General features: G+C 38.5%; 1 protein-coding gene across 3 annotated transcripts in view; it reads left to right on the top strand.

The window, feature by feature from the left end:
• Positions 1-5608: 5608 nt before the first annotated feature.
• The window catches only part of ZNF385B (zinc finger protein 385B), a 342813-nt gene continuing 325788 nt past the window's right edge, over positions 5609-22633 (top strand). For all 3 annotated transcript variants that reach the window (XM_061135163.1, XM_061135164.1, XM_061135165.1), the window contains exon 1: positions 5609-5927. In XM_061135163.1, the coding sequence (XP_060991146.1) occupies positions 5609-5927 (319 nt within the window). The remainder of the gene's footprint in view (positions 5928-22633) is intronic.

Below are 22633 nucleotides of genomic sequence, written 5' to 3' on the forward strand. Positions count from 1 at the left end.
GATTCTTTCCCAACTGAGCTATCAGGGAAGCCCATCATATAATAAATTAAGTATTATTTAATTACTGTCTCCTTGAGGTAATTATTTTGAGGTAACAATACTGGCCTTTTGCATTATTCTCAGAAAGTGAGAAGAATCCCAAGTAGGATCTTTTCCCAAAATGATTCATTCCCAAATGGAATTAAATAAATAAAAACTAAACATTATGCTTAAAGATGATTGGTTTAACATCATGAAAGCAAATATAGCACATAATTCTACAAAGTTTAGAATCATGATGTGATCTAATGTCTATCATTTTTTGACTTATCAGATAATAAATATTTATACCTCAAAATAAGTACATATTCTGTCTATTGTTGTAGAACTAGTGCTGGATTTAGTTGTCAGTCAATTTCTCTATTTAACTGATTGAAATATTTCAGTAATTATTTTTGTATAAAATAACAGTTTCATAATTAACACTAATTATTGTAACTTTTTATTCTTGCAATAAGAAACATGCATTTTTACTTCTGATAGAATCTCAGTGTACTAAACATATAAGGATATTTTCAATTCTAGTTTTATTTGAAATGTAAATATATATATTTGGAATTGATCTTCTGGCACTAAGAGTAAAATACATTCCTTGTTCTCATTATTGACATTATGATACTATTTGTGCATAATGGTAACTTGAACCACTCAGAAGATTAAAGGTGTCAGTGAAGACATTGATATACATAGACATACAACTATGGGGTCTTCTGAAAGTCAAGACCAATTTAACTAGCAGGTCTTGTTTGAAGTTGTACTTCAGCTGAATTAATTATAGCAACTATTTTGTTTTACTAAACATTTATGGAGCATCTTCTAAGTGCTAGCCTTCTAGCTGGTTTAAGATATAGAAATAATGAATGAGCATAAACCAACCTTGTTTTACTTATCTTTAGGTAACTCAAATGCCCCAGTCTATTTACCCTTCACGTTAGCTTATCCAAAATAGTTCAAATCTCTACTCTCCTTGGGGTAAGAATTCCAGTATTTTACCAGCTTGCCCTTCTTGCATGATTTTTTTGAATCCCTGAGATAGCCCAAGCTAGGGTTAATTGACATCTTAACTAGTTGTTTGGTTCTAGATCATGCATCATTCTTTTGCCAGTCACTGACATCCTTAAGCCCCTTGCTGCTGTTCTCCCATGGATGTCTTTAACCTCAGGTGTCATTCCAAACTCTCACACAATTTCCTCATCAGCTGTGATGTTTGCATGATTTCACTGATGACTTCAGAATTTTTTTTAAAAAAGGCAACACAGATAGAGAATCTGACAGTTGTTCCTGGATGTTAAAATTCTCTGAGTTCACAGACCAAAGCCCTCCATAGGCATTCTCTCTTGTTCAGCCTTCTCTGCCCAGTCTCAGGCTGGTCTCTGTCTCGGGAATCAGTTTACCTCCCCACAAATGGAATACCTGAAATAAGTTTCTCATACCTGCCTACAGGTCCCCTGTCCCCTAGTCCCAGAGGCAGTCACAGGCTGTGTCTACTTCCTGCTCTCATCAATCTTGTAGTAAGACTCATGGTGGAACAATGTCTTCCTTTTGTGGTAATCCTACCCTTCCAAAGAAGTGTGGTCTTTCCATAAAATATTCATGACAAGAGCAGTACTTTCCCTAAAGATGAGTTTATGAACCTGAAATGATCCCCAGTTCAGTGTAGTGTAACAGTATAGTACAATTTGAAATTCAGCAATCTCAGGCCATTCTTGTTTCTAAGGTAAGATACATTTACATTCTTCCTGTGGCTTCCAATCTTTACCTCTGAATCAGTTGCTTTTTGTTTAAATTTATTACATAAGATAATTGGATAGCTACACAGGTCAGGGCCAATTTTAGAGAAAGTTGTTAGTATAAAATTTCCTGACACGTTGCATCTTGGTTATTTAAAAATCACTCTAATGGCAACCCACTGCAGTATTCTGGAAAATGCCATGGACGGAGGAGCCTGGTAGGCTACAGTCCATGAGGTCGCAAAGAGTTGGACCCGACTGAGTGACTTCATTTCACTTCACTTCACTTTTAGATAGTTACTGACTATCCCATCAGGGCTTCCATGATGGCTCAGCGGCAAAGAATCCGCCTGCAGTGCAGGAGACGCAGGAGGCATGGGTTTGATCCCTGGGTTGAGAAGATCCCCTGGAGGAAGAAAGGACAACCCGCTCCAGTGTTCTTGCTTGGAAATTCCATGGACAGAGGAGCCTGGTGGGCCACAGTCCATAAGGCTGCAAAGAGTCGGACACGACTAAAGCAACTGAGCATGCACACGACTATCCCATCCTGTCTTTTCCCCAAAGCAGTAACTCAAGGAACAACTTTCTTATTCCTTGACCTGTACCAAAATATCTTATTCTGTCATGGATGTTAAATGCTTGGTCATCTAACCTGATAAAATAGTACAAAAAAGACATAGAATACTTGCTATGATTGTCTTGACCTCTCTTACCTTCATGTAACCAAACTATCCAGAGCAGAGCACTGCCCACAGCTCTGTTTAAAATTGGATACCTCTCAAGGTCCTTCTCCCCTATGCAAGTGAAACATGTAATTTAAGATAGTCTGATAAAAACACTTCAAAATAGAACGTGGGATTTTTTTTTTCTTTTCTTAAACTATTACCTTCCCCTTAGCCAAAAGGATGACATTATAAATATTTTCACCACACGTAGCTTAGAAATTGTCTCATCTCAGACCAAAAGTAGATGCTGAGATTCTGATATCTTGCTTCAATACTACCTCTAGATCCTTTTCCCCAAACCTCTGGAATTAAATATGTTCTGATTGCACGTGGCTGTTAACAGGGGCTGAACTTCTTTTTCTCTTAAGGGGGAGGAAGTGTGCTGAAGCCAGCACAGGACTAATCAATTGGGACTTGGTGGACAGAATGCACACCCTACCCGCAGGCATCGTGTCCTCCCTAGGGTGGCCTACAGACACGGTGTTGGAGGCTTGGGAGATCGTCTGTAAACGAGAAAGTAAAATAGGGATCAAAGTTATGAAGGTTCTGGCATTATGCAGAGGTTGCAAGGGAATTCTAGAATAGCTATTTATTTCATTTTAAAGGTACCTTTCTTACCACTTAAAACAGGTAAATAAATCTAAAGCATAACTTATTTCTAGGACAAATGACTATCAGAAAGCATTGGTAAGCTGACTATATCTTTTATAATACAAAGAAGTCATTTTTTAGATTTCAAATTTAAAAGGGAGCATATGATGTAAATTCTGTTTCTGTGAAATACCATGCGTTAATTAGGAACATGGGCAAGTCCACAGACCTCCAGATAAGTTAAACTTTCAGATGGAAGTGTCATCATTACTCAGCTGAGTCAAGGATATTCATTGTTTGAGGTGAAATTTAATACTTAGATTTCAATGATTCAGTGAGATGATGCCTGACCTCACTTTGCAAAGTTAAAAGTTATTGGTTTTCCTTATGTTTTACAATAGATTAGTTTTTTAAGCAAGGCATAATTTAATGACAAGTTTATTTTCAAAATTATTCTTTTTATCATTTAGTTCAGTAATTTTTATGATAAATTTTAACATTTTAGGACAGGGTACAAAGTAATATGTTTGAACATAACTTTTATATGGACTAATACTTTCTAAAGGTTTATGTGGAAAAGGACTTTGTGACACCATAGCATTTTCGATTAGGGACTAAAGCAAAAAATATTGATATATGGGCAGTTCAAATCACATTTCAATTGTAACGGAATTATTTTTTGTAACTCAGTTATAGGAATTGCTTAAACCTGATTTTTGTGTCGTCTGAATAGGTTTTAAGGAAGAAAATGGTCTATTTGAAGAGCTGAAAGGAATAGATTCATTTGGAAAGTTTTGTGAAATAAAGAGTTCCTTAAATTGGTGGCATCAGGGTAAAGTATTTATGAACCAAAGAGGTCTGACACATCAAAATTAGTAACATTCTAACAGTTCTGTGAAGGTTATGGTTTGGCATATGGTATAATGCATATGGCAGTTTACAAAAAGGTGTGTTAGTGTAAAGAAGTTCTTGGCATACTGTATACATGAAATCAATATCACTATGGTCATACCCTGTACTGTAATTTATTTTCTGAATTTTGAACATTTAACTGGGGAGTGCTCCAAATTTGGACTAGTCTTTAGTTGCTTCTCCCTAGAGCTGCAAGCCAAATTGGATCAATCAGCTGCTCAGACCAGTATCTTGGAGTTTTTCCCACAGGCAGACTCCCTCACAAGCTACGATCCTCCCTTTGTCTGAACACTTCATCCCTCATGGCACGCTAAGGTCCACCTCAGCCAAATCTTTTTCATGGATATCCCTTTTCTTTAGTTTTTGCCCAAATATTCTTTGAATATCATTCTCCTCTTTCCTCTATGAGAGTATGTTTATCTTTATTCTAGTTGAGAACCAAGAACATTGTAATAGTCACACCGATATGTACAAAACACTGGTAATATTGGTCTTAACTAAAAATGAAAAAGGATATGTTATAGTGGAACTGAACAAAATAAAAAGCCAAGGCTATCTTCATTGCCCAAGGTTCTTCAGGTACTGGAAAGGCTCCTTTAAAATCTTTACTTAGATTATAATTTATCATTTTATCCTTATCTAGATAAATGAAAATCAGCACTTAAACCAAATTTTATCTTAGTCTGTTTTACTTTTTTCTATCTTTCAATTATTGGATTACCATATATCGTATTCCTATTATTTTGTATTTCAGATGTTCTGCATTTCAGCCTCATCAAAGCCTAAATTGATGTTTATGGGCTAATCTGGACACCTAAAAACAATTTGCTTCACTACATCTATAAGAGGATATGTTCAAATTCTCACTGGCTGACTTATAAAGGGGCTTTTGGAATACAACCCAATGTAAGTTTCAGACATAATGTGTTTTAGTCTTTGCTGTTCACCTCCTCCCCAAGTTAGAGCATTTATTTGTCAGCAGGTGTGGAGGGGTGTGTGTGTGTATTATATATACCTCTGTGTCTACACATATCCTTTCTGACAGTATGGATTCATAGCATCCTTTATCCTTTCCTTAAACAGATATTTGAATGTCTGTTATGTGAAAGATGCAGTTCTAGGCCCGAGGGATATCCAGAAATGAGGTTTATGCTCCCCACCACCAGAGTTCACACTCTGTTGGGGAAACAAACATAAACCAAATAAGTGCGCACACACGTATGCAGTGCACGGGGTGAGAGGTGTGCTGAAAGGAGGTCACTTAGCACTGTTTCAGCATGTAGACAGGAATCTGCTTATTTCCAGGGAAGACTTTCCTGGAGGGAGTGATGCACCAGCTAAGGTCTCAGGGTAGGCAGGAGTTAACAGGGCAAAAGAATAGAGAGGTGATGGGAGAAGGAGACAAGGATGGAGTGGAAAAGGCTCCGGATAGAGGGAGCACATGTCACAGATCATGTCTGCTCAGCTAAGTGCTTTGGGTGATTTTTTCCCAAGCATGACTCCTGAGTAGCTGGGAGACTTTAGCTTAAGCCATACCATGAAAGCTAATCATAATCATACTAGAAAAGAAGAAGGCATATATTTTACAAGCACTTGTACTTTTTTTAAGGTATGAAGTATTCCTTAAGCCCTGACAACTACTCTGAAGATGGAATTATGAATATGGCAACTTTTCTAAGGGGCTTTGAAGAAAAGGGGATAAAGAACGACAGGCCTGAGGACCAGCTGAGTAAAGAGAAAAAGAAGATTCTCTTCTCCTTCTGTGAGGTGTGCAACATCCAGCTGAACTCTGAAGCCCAGGCCCAGGTCCATTACAATGGCAAGTCTCACCGCAAGCGAGTCAAGCAGCTGAGTGATGGACAGCCCTCATCCCCAGCCCAGAGCTCCGCGCTGCCACCCCCAGCCAGCCCCGGTACCCACACCAGCACAGGTAGGTGGGGGCCTGGGGCCCCACTTCCTGCTGGGAGAAATGCTTCTGCTCTAGAAAGTGAAGGATTTAGAGCAAGGCTTATCTTTCACCTTAAAACTGCCACCGCAATGTATATGCTTCTTCCTACAGGTAAAATCCAAGAGCTGTTTGTTACTTCTCAGGATACGTTTTTAAATTGCTATTAATCTATATTATACTAGGCAAAATATATACATATATATATATACACACATATATATATATATATGCACACACACACACATACAATTTGTATGTTGGATTGTAGGCTTAATTCTCTGTCTCCCTAGTATACAAACATTCCTTGACATATTTTGAAATGTGTTTCAAATGGATGGTGATGTCCATTTTTCCTCCTCTCTGCAAAATGAGGCTTTCTTTCGTCTCCTTCGTCTGCTTTCCATTGAGTAGCATACTATTAGATTGTATATAAAAAGCTCCAGCTTTATTTGTAACACCCTGTGATGCAGGAAAGGAACATTCATCTTGTGCACTACAAGCCTTATATTCTTTTAGGGAGTTGGCAGCAGCATGCCGGCCGTGTTCTAACAACGGGAACGGGCATTGCCAAAACCAACAAGGCTTAGCTCTGAGGTCCAGCGCCACGGCAAGCTCTGTCCCTGCCTCTTGCCTCTCACCCTTTCCTGTGGGCTGGGCAGAGGGGGAGGCTTAGGGATTTCCACATTCCTGAATCTGCCCAGATTTCTTCACAGTCTTACAAGTCATATATCCTTGGGCAAGGCTGCTGCCTCCCCATTGCTGGTCTTTGGGTAGCCTCATCTGTGACACAACTAAAGAAACCGTGAAGTGTACTGTTTTCCATGGTGAAGATTTCTGTAGAAAGTCGGTATACTCCACAGGTTTACCTGGGAGGCCAGAATAATCCTCCTCCTAAAAGTGGGAGAAAGCTCCAGATTCCTGTCTAGCAAGTGTTTGCTTTGGTAATGAGGCTTCAGCTTGAAGTGGGGTGCTGAGTGCAGCCCTTTGTTGGGATTTCACTTGGTCCTGTTACACAGTGTTTGATTTCATGAAGTTATATCATGATCCATGTTGAGCTCCAGCAAAAATGGCTTGTGTGTGTTTGCTGTAATCAGTTTTGTATTTCAAGCTAAACCTAACTACTGTTTACCCAGTATATGCCTTAATTTCATTATTTTCCTCAGTCAATATTTATCATGTTGTGAAAGAACATAAAGGGACTTACCAGGATATAAGATAAAAGACACATTTATTATAATCTGCTGTGCTTAGTCGCTCAGTCATGTCTGACTCTTTGTGACCCCGTGGACTGTAGCCCACCAGGCTCCTTTGTCCGTGGGGATTCTCCAGGCAAGAATATTAGAGTGGGTTGCCATGCCCTCCTCCAGGGGATTTCCCAACCCAGGGATCAAACCCAGGTCTCCTGTACTGCAGGTGGATCCTTTACCAACTGAGCCACCAGGGAAGCCCTTTATTATAATTCTGTTTACTTATTATGATGATAATTTTTATAAATATTTGCAGATGCATTAATGTATTTGTATTTACATGTTAAAAATACAGTTGGTATTGTTGAAGCTGAAACTCTAATACTTTGGCCACCTCATGCGAAGAGCTGACTCATTTGAAAAGACCCTGATGCTGGGAAAGACTGAGGGCAGGAGGAGAAGGGGATGACAGAGGATGAGATGGTTGGATGGCATCATGGACTCAATGGACATGAGTTTGAGTAAACTCCGGGAGTTGGTGATGGACAGGGAGGCCTGGCGTGCTGCAGTTCATGGGGTTGCAAAGAGTCGGACACGACAGAGTAACTGAACTGAACTGAGGGTAAAAACTGATGACTTTCTTGTATCTACATCAGAGGGTAAATAACCCTGAATCCCATATCTATGTTTAAATGGAGGTTAACCTGTGGTTTCTAAAAGAAGTAATATTAGTAGATAACATTCATGGAACATTTTCTGTGGAGTATGTTTTGTCCTTAAGATAAAAACCTTATAGGAATTTTCTCATTTAGTCTTCTCATGAACCCTGAGGTAGGTACTAAGATTATTCCTAATTTATAGACTAGGAACAGAGGTGCAGAGATAAAATTTATTCAGGTTTATACAGCATGGAAATGGCAGATCATAGTTCCAACCATATTTAAGGAATAGTGAGGCCATAATTCTTCATCACAACTTTGCTGCTGTCTTCTACCGTGTGATAAACTCAGATTAAATTCAGACCCATGTGCTATAATATATTTGTGGTCACAAACAGTTACTGTGATGATAAACTACCTCTCTCTAATGGGTTTTGAAAACAGATATTTGAAGCTCCAATTCATGAATTTTTCCATCTTTCTCTCTTGCTAATGAAATATCCAGCTGATATAAAATACATTTAGCTAAGATGTATACAGAATATTATGGATATACTCTACAAATAAAACATAACTCATTATCTAGTATAACACAGTCTCTTAATAGAGAGTAAAATGGGTGAGAAAATGAAATAGCTTTTCAAGTTTTACTTTAGGCAGAAAGGAGAGTTTTCATTTACTGATAATATAGTCAGTGATTCATTTTCAGAAGATTTGGGTTTAGCATGTGATGAAGGCAAATCACTTAACATCTGAAATTGGATAGCATTAATCGTCCCATCTGAAAAAAAGTAAGGATAATAATGTCTCCTCTTTGAAATAGAAATTGGACATAGATGTATGTACAAAGATGATTATGACAACCTATAATTCGAAAATGCAAACTGTATCCTGAATGTCCAATAGAAAAAAAGGTTAAATACATATTATCACGTTACAAGATGATTGATAGAAACCATAGTCATTAAAAGTTGTGTTTACTATAACGCAGTGAAAGGGGAGACTGCCACAGTCTCACGCCAAGTGAAACAACAGGAACTAGAGCAGAATATACTTTCGGGCTGCTATGTGTGCATGTGCACTTGATTGTTTAGAGTCTCAACTCAATGAAGAGCAAGCCTGACATAGTTTGGTTTATTTCCAGTCCTTTTCCTCAGTTTTGGCTAGTTGAATATCTACTTCCCACTGGAATTGTGGAGGTGTGGGGGGTGGCCTTGCCCTACAGCCGTGGCAAAGTTGCGGGGCTCTTCCTGATGCATGGGTGTGTGCATGCTTCGTTGCTCAGTCGTGTCCGACCCTCTGTGACCACATGGACCGCAGCCCTCCAGGCCACTCATCTAGGTCATTGCTCTTCTGGTTGTGGGTCCCAGATGCTCCTAACAGAACCTGTGGATGAAGAGCTCCCTTCGGTCCCATAGACATGGGGAATCCCTGAGACTTAAGCTTCCCTTAAGTTGTCTTCCAGCTTCCCTTAAGTTGGTAGCAAAAGACTCTATTCCTCCACTGTGTGTGCCTCTGTCTCCTGCACTGAGTTATCCCTGGCAAGGTTGGATCCTCCTCTCTCACCTGTGTGCCAGCTCTTGGGGCCTGAGGTCATGTGCAGAATCCATCTGACAACTAACATTCTTCTTGAAAACCTAGAGCTTCTGGGGCCCAGGCAGGTGGAGGTGGAGTAGACGGAGGCGGGGGGCTTCCCTCCGCATGTCTCTTACCTGCTCAGGCGGCACCGGGGAGACCGGCAAGTTCAGTGACAAATCAGGCACTTCATCAGGGAACAAATCACCAAGCTCCCCCTTGCGATCATCACTTGGCTCTAGGGACTTACACTTACCCCTCAAAGAGAAAAGGTAGACTGGAGTCCTAATCCCCAGTACTTCAGGATGTGACCTTGTTTGGAGACAGAAATCTTTACAAAGGAAATTAAATTAAAACAAGGTCATTAGTGTTGACTCTAATCCAGCCTGACCAGTGTCCTAATAAAAAGGGGAAATCTGGGTTGAAAGGTGCACACATAGGGAAGATGATGTGAAAACACAGGGAGAAGGGAACCATCTTCAAACTGAGGGGAGAGGCCTGGAACTGACCCTTCTGTCAGCAAGAACCCATCCTGCAGTACCTTCGTTTTGGACTCCTGGCCTCCAGGACTGTGAGATGATTAATCTGTATTGTTAGGCCAGCCAGTCTGCGGTATGTTGTTACAACAGCCCGAGCCGATTAACACAGGGAGGGAAAGAGAAGCACATCTCCTCCCCAGAGGAGAGTTGTAGACATAGCCTTCCAACAACTGTTAACTTCAGAGGGAACGTCCTCTTCTCTCTGTTGGGCTTGTTATGGTTTTGGGGTTGGCAGGTTAGGTGTGCGGTACACGGGGTGGCAGTTGGGACTTGAGGCAGTTTTCTGAATAAGAGGGGACTGACCCTCAACCACTGGCTGTTCTTTCACTAAATTTAGTGTGTTCCTTTTGGAAGAATAGGAAGATGCTTAGAATGTACCTAAAACTATTTTAGAACACTTGGGCTATAGAAGGAAGAATTAGAGGGGAAGCAAAAAGAGCTTAAATAACTTCGTCTGTGTGAGAAGGATCCCTATGCCTTTCCCCTTCCAGAACCAAGGAGAATTGGAAATAACAGAGAACCACAGATTACGCTTGGTTTTGGACAAAATAGTTGCAGGCTTCTATCCCTTTTGAACGGTCCACATAGACTGGTGTTCCTGGTCCCTAGCAAGGTGAGCAGATGGACCTGAAGCAGTCTTCTGACTGCCTGTGAGCTTAGTGAGCCCAGAGGCTGCTGGATGAGCCTGAGGACCACAGAGGAGCTTCTGAGAGGAGCACGGAAGCAGCTTTTCCAGCGTCTGGGATTGGAGTCGTGGCAGGAGAACGTTTCCTGTGTGCCATGAGCAAAGTGCAGGCCGCCTGAAGGTCCCTCATAGTTGTTAACAAGGGAACACCCTCACAGTGCCAGAAGATAAATATCAGACAGGAAGAAAAATCTCTCAGCAGATGCCTGTGTGCAGAAGTGACAACCAGGCCACAAACTCTCCTATCTGAGCCTTGGCACTATGTAATCCTATAAGCACCCTCTGTTCCTGACTCCAAGTCTAGATGGAACTTCAGGGAAGGAGGTACCCCATACTGCCTGAGAGTCAGTTTCTGTTACCACACGTGATAAGTTTTGTAAGAGACAAAGGAATTTATCATTAGCAGGTTTACCCGTAAAGGTCAACCAAAGGAAGTTTTTCAAATAGAAAGGACATGATAAAAGAATAAACCTTAGAGCTTCAGGAAGGGAGAAACAACTGAAAAAGCAGAAATAAACATTGTAAAGCAATTATACTTCAATAAAAATTAAACAGAGAAAAAGCAAAAATATAGGCGCATACAATAACTGTATCAGTAAGGGCTCGCCAGAGAAGCAGAATCAATAGGGTATGTGTGTGTGTGTGCGTGCACATGTGCACACATACATATATAAGAATATTTATTAAAGGAATCGGCTCATGTGATCATGGAGGCTGACAAGTCCCAAGATCCGCAATCAAAAAGCAAGAGACCCAAGAGGTCTGATGGTGTAGTTCCAGTCCAAAAACTGGCAAGCTTGAGACCAGGAAAAACTGCTGTTTCAGTTTAAGTTGGGGGGCAAGAAAAAATTGATAGCTCAGGTTGAAGGCAGTCAGGCAGGAGGAAGTCCCTCTTACTCAGGGGAGGGTCAGCCTTTTGTCCTATTCAGGCCTGCAACTGACTGGATGAGACCCATCCATAAGAAAGGAGGAATTTGTTTTACTCAGTCTATAGATTCAGATGTGAAATTCAACATGAATTGTAGTAGTATCTTTTTAGATCTGTCTCCTAGAGTAATGGAAATAAAAACAAAAAGAAACAAATGAGACCTAATTAAACTTAAAAGCTTTTGCATAGCAAAGGAAACCATAAATAAAATGAAAAGACAACCTACAGAATGGGTTGCAAATGATGTGACCGATAAGGAATTATTTCCAAAATATGTAAATAGCTCATACGGCTCAGTTAAAAAAAACAACAACCCAACCAAAACATGGGCAGAAGACCTAAATAGACATTTCTTAAAGAAAACATACAGATGACCAAAAGGCACATGAAGAGATACTAAACCTCACTGACTATTAGAGAAATGTAAATCAAAGCTATCTCACATCAGTCAGGATGGCCATCATCAAAAAGTTTACAAATAATAAATATCGGAGAAGACGTGGAGAGAAAGGAACCCTCCTATACTGTTGGTGGAAATGTGAATTAGTACAAATGGAGAACATTGTGGAGGTTCCTTAAAAAAACTAAAACAGTGCTACCATATGATACTGCAGTCTCACTCATAGACATATATCTGGAGAAAACCACAATTTGAAAAGGTAAATGCACCTCAGTGTAGCATTGTTTATAGCAGCCAAGATATGGAAGCCATCCAAAAGTTTCAGGAAATTGTGCTGTTACACGATACCTGAAATTTACATTATATTATAATCAGCTATACTTTAATAAAAATTTTTAAAAATTATATTCAGTACAGCCTTAATTTTAAAGTAACTGATTCTTTTAAAAAAATATAGATAGCCTCAAGTTTCTTGTGTTTATTTCTCCAACATTTTGAGATTACCTTAACTTTTTTAGACAAAAGGAAGTCATGGAGAACTACTTTCACTTTTTTTTTTTGTAATTCTAGGCCTTTCCATAAGTTCCTAAAGGGAATCCATTGGATAAATCTCAGTCTAATTCCATGTTTTTTTTTTTTAATTTGGGGAATTAATTTTTTCTCAACTACTCCCTATGTCCTCTTTTCTCTGCTTAAAATTAATGGAAATGTGGACTTGTTTAATAATCCTTCAAAATTCATTAATCAATAGATTTGTGGGTAATATATTTTACTGAAGGTTTGAAATCATGATGGAATTGGGTAGATATAGTATTATTAAATCATTTATATAACAAATCAATAAGAATTTATACAGTTACATATGCATACCCTTGAGTGTGTATATATGTTCATCCTAACTAAAGACATTCCTATAATGAAAATTTCTTCTTTGTTAGCTTTTTCCAACATACTTCATAAGCCCTCTTTATTACTCTAACTGTGATTCCTCTGTCATCATGGTCAACACTAACTGCACAATGCAAGGAAGTACAATCTGTTATGCAAGTTTGTTCATATAATTCTTGTTCAAAATGTTTCTGTGTTCTTCATTGCTTTCAGAATAAAATCTACATTTTACCTAACACACAAATGTGAAATTCATCCAAAGATAAACTCACAGAAACACCCAGAATAACGTTTGACCAAATATCTGGGCATACTGTGACCCAGTTACATAAAATTAATCCTCACATTATTGTTTTCCTCATAAGCTTCTTAAATCATGTTTGATGACTGAAACAAAACTTATGATGCTCAAGAAATTAATAATTAAAAATAGGTAAGTTAAAGGAGCCTAATGGAAGTAAAGTTTCTATACTTTTATTTGAAGTAGTTAAATGGTGGTACTAGTAGATTGTCACAGTTACAGGTATTAACATACCCGTACTTATGATAGTTTGTAATATAATCAACCACTTTGAAAATTTTAGAAAGCAATACAATAAGAGAGAATATAAATAAATAAAGGTGGAGTCCTAAAAAATGTTCAAATAATCCACAGGATGACCAAAAAAAGAAGAAAGAAACATAAATGAGAACCAGAGGACGTAAATAGAAAACAAATAATAAAATGTCAGACTTACCACTAATATGTGAATAATTACTTTAAATGTAAGTGGCCCAAATATACCAGTCAAAAGACAGAGAGCTTCAAAACAAATTAAAATAAAAAAATTACCCAGCTATATGTTGCTACAAAAAACTCAACTTTATAGCCAATGATGTAAGTAGGCTGAAAGTAAGAGAATGGAAAAGAATATGCCATGCAAACAGTAATTTTAAAAAGGCAGAATTACCTATATTAATATGTGATAAGGTAGACTTTAGAGCAAAGAAAATTACTAGCCACAAAGGTAGACATTACATTATGATAAAAGGTTCCATCTGCTAGGAAGACATAATGATTCTAAATGTTCATATACCAAACAAAAGCTTCAAATATACTTGAAACAAAAACTTATAGGGCTGAGAGAAGAAATACATATAATCCTCAGTTGAAGACTTCAACACCTCTCTCTCAACAACTGATAGAATTACTAAAGAGAAAATCATCAAGGGTATACAAGATCTGAACAACTCGACCAACCAACAGCATCTAACTAATTTATGTAGCACTCTACCCAAAAATAGTAGAACACATTTTTTTATTTCAAATGCCCGTGGAATATTCACCAAGAGACACCATGTTCTGGGCCATAAGACAAACCTTAACATATTGAAAAGAATTGTAATCATGCACAGTATGTTCCCTGACTATAATGAAATTAAACTGGAAATCTATAATAGAAAACCAATCTAAAATAGAAAACCGACAGGAAAATTAAACAACATATTTCTTAAGTAATTCATGAGTGAAAGAATAAGACCTGAAGGAAATAAAATTATTTAAAAATATTTTAAAATATTTTAAAGTAATTTAAAAATATTTTAAAGTAATTTTAAAATATTTAATAAAAATTTTTGAAAATGAAAAACATTTTTAAATATAAAAATATTAGAATGTTAATAAAATAGCATTGAGAGGGAAATTTATAGCACTCAATGCTTATTTTAGAAAATGAGAGAAGGTCTCCAATAAGTAAGCCCCTATCATAAGAAACTAGAAAAGAAGAGAAAGTATATCCCAAAGCAAGTAGAAAGAAATGATAAAAATCAAGAGCAGAAACCTCTGAAGTGAAAATAAGAGAGCATCAGAGAAAAATCAATAAAACAAAAAATTGGCTCTTTGAAAAAGATCAGTGAAGTTTACAAGCCTCTAATAAGACTGACAAAGATGAAAAAGAAAGAAGACACAGAATAGATGACACTACTACAGAATTTGCAGCTGTAGGGTTGATAATTACAAAGCTCCCCAAAAGGAAGGTCTAGATCCACAAGGTTTTACTGGAAAATCATCCCAAGTATTTAAAGAACACCAATTGTGCGCAGTTTCTTTCAGAAAATAGAAGAGGAATAAACACTTCCAAATTTATTTTATGAGCAGTATTACCCTGATATCAAAACCAGACAAATAAAATGTAAAAAAAGAAAACTACAGACTAGTATCTCTCATGAACTTAGACTGAAAAATTCTCAACAAAATATAAACAAACTGAATCCATCAATGCATAAATATAATTGTTTACCATGACCACGTGAGATTTATTCTAGATATGCATGACTGGTTCAATATTCAAAAATCAACCAATATAAAATACCATATCAACAGTTAAATAAGAAAATCATGTGGTTATATTGACTGTTGCAGTAAAAGCATTTGAGAAAACCCAACACTCATTTTTGATAAAAACTCTCAGCAAGTTAAGAACAGAGGGGAATTGCCTCAATTTAATAAAGAATATTTACAAAAAGTCTCAGCTAACATCATTTTTATGGTGAAAGATGGTTTTTTCCCTGAGATCAAGAGCAAGTTAATGATGTCCACTTACCCTTCTCTTATTCAACATAGTACCTGACATTCTGGGCACCATAGTAAGGCAAGAAAAAAATAAATAAAAGGCATACAGATTGGAAAGGAAGAAATCAAATTTTTTCTCTTTGCAGATGACACAATGGTCTATATATAAATCCCAAAGAATCTATGAAAGTTTACATGATAGACTTAACTAAGAAAAATCAGTTGCATGTCTTTGTATATCACTAAAAATGAACATATAAAAACTTAAAAGTACACTATCATTTATAATCACCCCAAAAATAAAATATCAGTACTTAAATGTATACTTTATAAAACATGTACAGAATCCATGTGCTGAAAATCACAAAATATTAACAAAAGAAATCAAAGACCTAAGTGAGTAGAGAAATATACCATATTCATGGATAGCTAATGGCAGTTAACCATAGTTAAAATGGCAGTTCTCTCTAAGCTGATCTATAGGTTTCATGCAATTCCTATCAGAACCCAGCAAGATTTATTGTAGACATAGAAGAGCTTAACCTAAAATAGCAAAGCACAGCTATACAGCTAAAACAATCTTGACAAAGAAATGAAGTAGGAAAAAATCTCTGTGCAATATCAAGGCTTACGGTATAGCTGACGTAATCAAAACAGTGGTGGGGTTTTTTTGGTTGTTTGCTTTGTTTTGCAGAGGAATAGGGGCTTTCCTGGTGGCTCAGATGGTAAAGAATCTGCCTATGATACAGGAGACCCAGGTTCGATCCCTGGGTTGGGAAGTTGCCCTGGAGAAGTAAATGACAGTGCACTCCAGCATTCTTGCCTGGAGAATTCCAAGGACAGAGGAGCCTGGTGGGCTGCAGTCCATGGGGTTGCAAAGAGTCGGACACGACTGAGTGACTAACACATACACATACTGTGGAGCTGTAGACACGTAGATCAATGGAAAAAAAAAAAAACTACAGAATCCAGAACTGTAGATCCTCACAGATATGCTCAATTGACTCTGGACAATTCAAAATCAATTCAATGAAATAAAAATAGCCTTATCAACAAATGATGCTGGAGCAATAGCACATCTATAAGCAAAACAAAAACAACTCCTAAGACAAACATTTACACCATATATAAAAATTAACCAAAATGGATCATAGATTTAAAGTAAAGCATAAAAATATCAAAACTTTGTAGTGCAAAAGCTTTTAAGCTTCATTAGGTCCCATTTGTTTAGTTTTGCTTTTATTTCCAATATTCTGGGAGGTGGGTCATAGAGGATCTTGCTTTGATTTATGTCGGAGAGTGTTTTGCCTATGTTCTCCTCTAGGAGTTTTATAGTTTCTGGTCTTACATTTAGATCTTTAATCCATTTTGAGTTTATTTTTGTGTATGGTGTTAGAAAGTGTTCTAGTTTCATTCTTTTACAAGTGGTTGACCAGCTTTCCCAGCACCACTTGTTAAAGAGGTTGTCTTTTTTCCATAAGCTTTTGCACTACAAAGGAAACTATAAGTAAGGTGAAAAGACAGCCCTCAGATTGGGAGAAAATAATAGCAAATGAAGAAACAGACAAAGGATTAATCTCAAAAATATACAAGCAACTCCTGCAGCTCAATTCCAGAAAAATAAATGACCCAATCAAAAAATGGGCCAAAGAACTAAACAGACACTTCTCCAAAGAAGACATACAGATGGCTAACAAACACATGAAAAGATGCTCAACATCACTCATTATTAGAGAAATGCAAATCAAAACCACAATGAGGTACCATTACACGCCAGCCAGGATGGCTGCTATCCAAAAGTCTACAAGCAATAAATGCTGGAGAGGGTGTGGAGAAAAGGGAACCCTCTTACACTGTTGGTGGGAATGCAAACTAGTACAGCCGCTATGGAAAACAGTGTGGAGATTTCTTAAAAAACTGGACATAGAACTGCCATATGACCCAGCAATCCCACTTCTGGGCATACACACTGAGGAAACCAGATCTGAAAGAGACACGTGCACCCCAATGTTCATCGCAGCACTGTTTATAATAGCCAGGACATGGAAGCAACCTAGATGCCCATCAGCAGATGAATGGATAAGGAAGCTGTGGTACATATACACCATGGAATATTACTCAGCCATGAAAAAGAATTCATTTGAACCAGTCCTAATGAGATGGATGAAGCTGGAGCCCATTATACAGAGTGAAGTAAGCCAGAAAGATAAAGAACATTACAGCATACTGACACATGTATATGGAATTTAGAAAGGTGATAACGATAACCCTATATGCAGAACAGAAAAAGAGACACAGAAATACAGAACAGACTTTTGAACTTTGTGGGAGAATGTGAGGGTGGGATATTTCAAAAGAACAGCATGTATACTATCTATGGTGAAACAGATCACCAGCCCAGGAGGGATGCACGAGACAAGTGCTCCGGCCTGGTGCACTGGGAAGACCCAGAGGAATCAGGTGGAGCGGGAGGTGGGAGAGGGGATCGGGATTGGGAATACATGTAAATCCATGGCTGATTCATATCAAAGTATGACAAAACCCACTGGAAAAAAATAATAATAATAATTTAAAAAAAAAATTAAAAAAAAAAAATATCAAAACTTTCAGAGAAAAAAATGGAAGAAATTCTCTGGGACCTAGGGTTAGGCAAAGAGTTGTGACTTGACACCAAAAGCATGATCCAAAAAAGGAAAATTGATAAATTAGACTTCATTCAGAATTAAGAACTTTTGCTTGGTAAAATACCATGGGAAGATAGTGAAAATATAAGCTACAGATGGCAGACAATATTTACAAACTGCATATCCAACAAATGATTTAGTCACATGAAGAACTCTCAAAACACAACAGTGGGGGGAAAAGAAAGGCAATCCAACTAGAAAATGGGCAAAAGATAGGAAGACAAATTTCACTGAAGATTAACAGATAGAAATAAGTGCATGAAAAGCTGTTCAAGAGCATTAGTCATCAAGGGAAGTGTGAAAATAAAACTACTAGATGAATAATAACCTATTGATACTTGCAACAGCTTGGATGAATCTCTAGGGAATTATGCTAGTGAAAAAAATCAAATTTATCAATACATACTATGAATGCATTTATTTGTATAACATTCTTGACATGACAGAAGTTTAAAGGATAATTAGTGCTTCCTGAGTGTTACGGCTTCCCTTCCCTGACAGAGGGACATGGATATGATTATACAAGGTCACATGAGGGATCCTGTGGTGGTGGATTCAGGACTCTACAGGGGTGACACACACATGCATGTGTGCACGTACACGTGAATACACACTTGTTGCTCAGTCCCTCAGTCGTGCCCGACTCTGAGACACCAAGGACTGCAGCACGCCAGGCTTCCCTATCCATCACCCTCTCCCAGAGCTTGCTCAAACTCATGTCCATTGAGTCGGTGATGCCATCCAACTATCTTGTCCTCCGTTGTCCCCTTCTCCTTCTGCCTTCCATCTTTCCCAGCATCATGGTCTTTTCAAATGAGTCAGCTCTTTGCATCAGGTGGTCAAAGTATTGGAGCTTCAGCTTCAACATCAGTCCTTCCAATGAATATTCAGGGTTGATCTCCTTTAGGATGGACTGGTTTGAGCTCCTTGCAGTCCAAGGGACTCTCAAGAGTCTTCTCCAACACCACAATTCAAAAGAGTCAATTCTTCAGCACTCAGGCTTCTTAATGGTCCAATTCTCATATCCATACATGACTACTGGAAAAATAATAACTTTGATTAGACAGACCTTTGTTGGCAAAGTAATGTCTCTTCTTTTTAATATTCTGTCTAGGTTGTTCATAGCTTTTCTTCCAAGGAGCAAGCGTCTTTTAATTTCATGGCTTCTGTCACCATGTGCAGTGATTTTGGAGCCCCCAAAAATAAAGTCTGTCACTGTTTGCATTGTTTCCCCATCTATTTGCCATAAAGTGATGGGACTGGATGTCATGATCTTCATTTTTTTGAATGTTGAGTTTTAAGCTGGCCTTTTTCTTCTCCTCTTTTACTTTCATCAAGAGGTTCTTTAGTTCCTCTTCCCTTTCTGCCATGAGCGTGGTGTCATCTGCATATCTGAGGTTATTGATATTTCTCTCAGCATTCTTGATTCCAGCTTGTGCTTCATCCAGCCTGGCATTTTGCAAGATGTACTTACATATAGGTTAAATAAGCAGAGTGACAATATACAGCCTTAATGTACTCCTTTCCCAATTTTGAACCATTTTTACTTGAAGTAAAACTGGGGAAATCTGCATAGGATTGGTAGGTTGTATCCATGTCAGCATCCTGAGTGTGATGTTATTCTATAGTTTTATAAAATGTTACATTCAGTGGTAGTGAGACAAAGTGCTCAAAGGAACTCCCTGTATTATTTCATATAACTGCATGTGAACCTTTAATTATCTTAATCAAAATTTCAGTTAAAAATTATAATAAAGATGTTACAATTCTAGTAACATCATCAGATATGATAATGAACACAGATTTGGGGGTTTTGATTTTTAAGAATTATCAAGTAGCTACAGAGATTAATAAAATACAATCCCTTTTCTTAAGTGTCAGGAGAGGTCAGATAAGGGAATGACAATGTGATATGCTGAGAACAGTGATGATCTACAGATAATGTAAATATGGCACAGAGAAAGGAATGGTCAACTTTGTAACAATCAGAGAAGGCTTCCTAGAGGATGTGATATTTGCAGTAAATTTTATAAAATGAGTTTCAGGTTATTCAAGGAAAAACAACATTCCAGGTAGAGAGGGCAGCAATGTGAATGCATGTTGGGTGAACTATAAATAGTTTATTATTATTGCAATGAAATATGTGTAGGGGGAAGGAAGGAACATCCATCTGGCAAAGTATAATGGAATTGAAACAGAGAGAAGAGTCATCCTTGTCTCGTGGGGTCAGAGGCATAGGAAAAACATAGTTGCCCAAACACACATGTAAAGAAATCAGGGACAACTGCTGGAATTCAGAGCTTTTGTTTAAGTTCTCTTGTTATCCCACTCTGGTTTACATCAACCAGAACCTTTCCCAACAAGTTCAGACATCCTAGCTTAGGTGTCATTTCCCCAGGACCTGCTGAATGCACAGACACCTTCCCAATTTCAGACAAAATTGACCACCTTTCTTTCCTGTCCAGAGTGGCTAGTGACCCTCATCCTGCCCTCTGCTGTCAAAGACTGAGACCTGTCCTTCATCCTGAGTGCCCATCGCTGTAATATTTCTCTACCATCTCTATTCCAGTCACCATTCTCATTCTCTGAGGTGAATCTGAACTTAAGAAATATAAGTAAGTTGATGCATTAATAGCTGATGGTTTAACCCAGTGAGTCTCGAATTTTAGCATGCGTCAGAATCACCTGGAGGATGTGTTCTAATGCGGAATGCTGGGCTCCATCTTTAGAGTTCTTGATTCAGTAGGTTGGGGATGGAGCCTGAGAACCTGCATTTCTAACAAGTTCCCAGATGATATGGAAGCTCCCTGTCCAGCATCAGGCTCTGAGAACACTAACCCAACAAGGAGGATTTATACCCAGAAACGGAGCTTCTTACTTTAAATAAATTTGTAATTGGGAAATAGTCAGGAAAGAGAAAGGTGGCCTCTTCGTTCCTTGTCTTTCTCTGGGGCATCCACTGACCCATGGGAAAAAGAGGGATGATGTCATGGAAATAGAGTAACATAGCCCCACCGATCCCTCAACCAGTCTCCCCCCCTCATTGGGAGCTGTCTGAGTAACTCTGGGCCTCCTTAAGGATCATAAAAACAGTGAAGGCAGCGTGCAAGACTGCTGCTTGGTGGGTGAATGCAGCTATGTCAGATACTTATGCCAGATACTGTGCTAAGAAGGTTATGTCAGTTGAAGCCTCTCAACAGATTTTCAAGGCAGACACTATTATTATAATGGACAATGCGAACGAGGAATAAAGAGGCTGGGTAGCAGCCAAAAGAGGCAAGGCTGGAACTTGGAACAAGGCAGTCTGATTCTGCAGCCCGATTCTTCACCATGGTGTTACTGCCTCTCATCTATGGACATTAGCTGAGCTGGGCAGAATTAGCCTAGCGTGTGCTTATAGGTTACTCCTGCTCAGAGAATTTACCTGATGTGCAAGTTCAGTCAGAAAATAGGGGCCCTAAGTTCTCTGGCTGCATCCGGTCTATGTGGTAAGGCTGGGTTTCACTGTTCAGAGGACTCCCCCCTTCTCATTTACTGATACGTGAGACTCGGACACTCTCCCCTTTCCAGCCATTTAGTCACAAAGTTGTGTCCGACTCTGCGACCTTATGGACTGCAGCATGCCAAGCTTCCCTGTCCCTCACCGTCTCCCGGAGTTTACTCAAATTCATGTCCATTGAGTTGGTGATACCATCCAACCATCTCATCTCCATTTTCAAATTAGAAGCAGGTAAATCTCCAGATAGAGGAATAAATGTTAACTTCACATTCTGTTCTCCTTGGGGAGGGTATGTATCTGTCCTGGAGAATCCAGTTGCCCCAAGGATTATGTTGGGGAGGATTGATTTCATTCTGGGCTTTAAGGATCCATATTTCCTCAGAATGGCAACGGATTCTCTCTTAGGGGCTGACCTGTGATCCTGCCTTTGGCAATGGATGGTACCTGTGAGATCAGACCAAGAGCACGGAGGTTCTGCTGAATTGTGGGAAGAGAGACACACCTGTGCTTGATCTGAGGTGCGCTGGAGATAGAGTTATCACGAAAAGATTAAAATAATGGCTCTAGGCCTCACAAACCAACAAGATAAGTATGAACATCCTCATGTTACAGAGAAGTAAATCCAGAGGGAAGGAGATCTGGAGCCTTTTCCTAAGGCCACACAAAAAGATTCAAACTCTAAGATCCATCTCTATCTCTACATTACCTCTCATAATTCTTTTACAACAAATTTTTCACAAAGTACAAATGAAAAGGATTCAGGACTATTTTCTTATCATCAGTGTTTACTTTTTCCCCATTGTTTACTAACTAAAATGCCCATTTTCTCTCCCACCTTCAATTAAGTCAAGCAGAGTGGGGAGAAGTAATTCAAAGGGAGTAAAGAGAACGTTTAGAATCATAAATTGAGAAAAAGCTTGACATGTGTAAAAAGCTGAGTCGTGCCTGAAATTGAGTAAGAGGATTAGAAAGAAAGATCAGAGATTTGGGGAAGATTGGCAGAAGGCTTTATAATTATTATTATTTTTCATTACATTTAAAAATTTTCATCATGATTCTGTGGGCCAGAGACGGGGGCTGGTTTTGGCTCTGT

Source organism: Dama dama, chromosome 33, assembly GCF_033118175.1.
Source record: "Dama dama isolate Ldn47 chromosome 33, ASM3311817v1, whole genome shotgun sequence".
Lineage (NCBI taxonomy): Eukaryota > Metazoa > Chordata > Mammalia > Artiodactyla > Cervidae > Dama > Dama dama.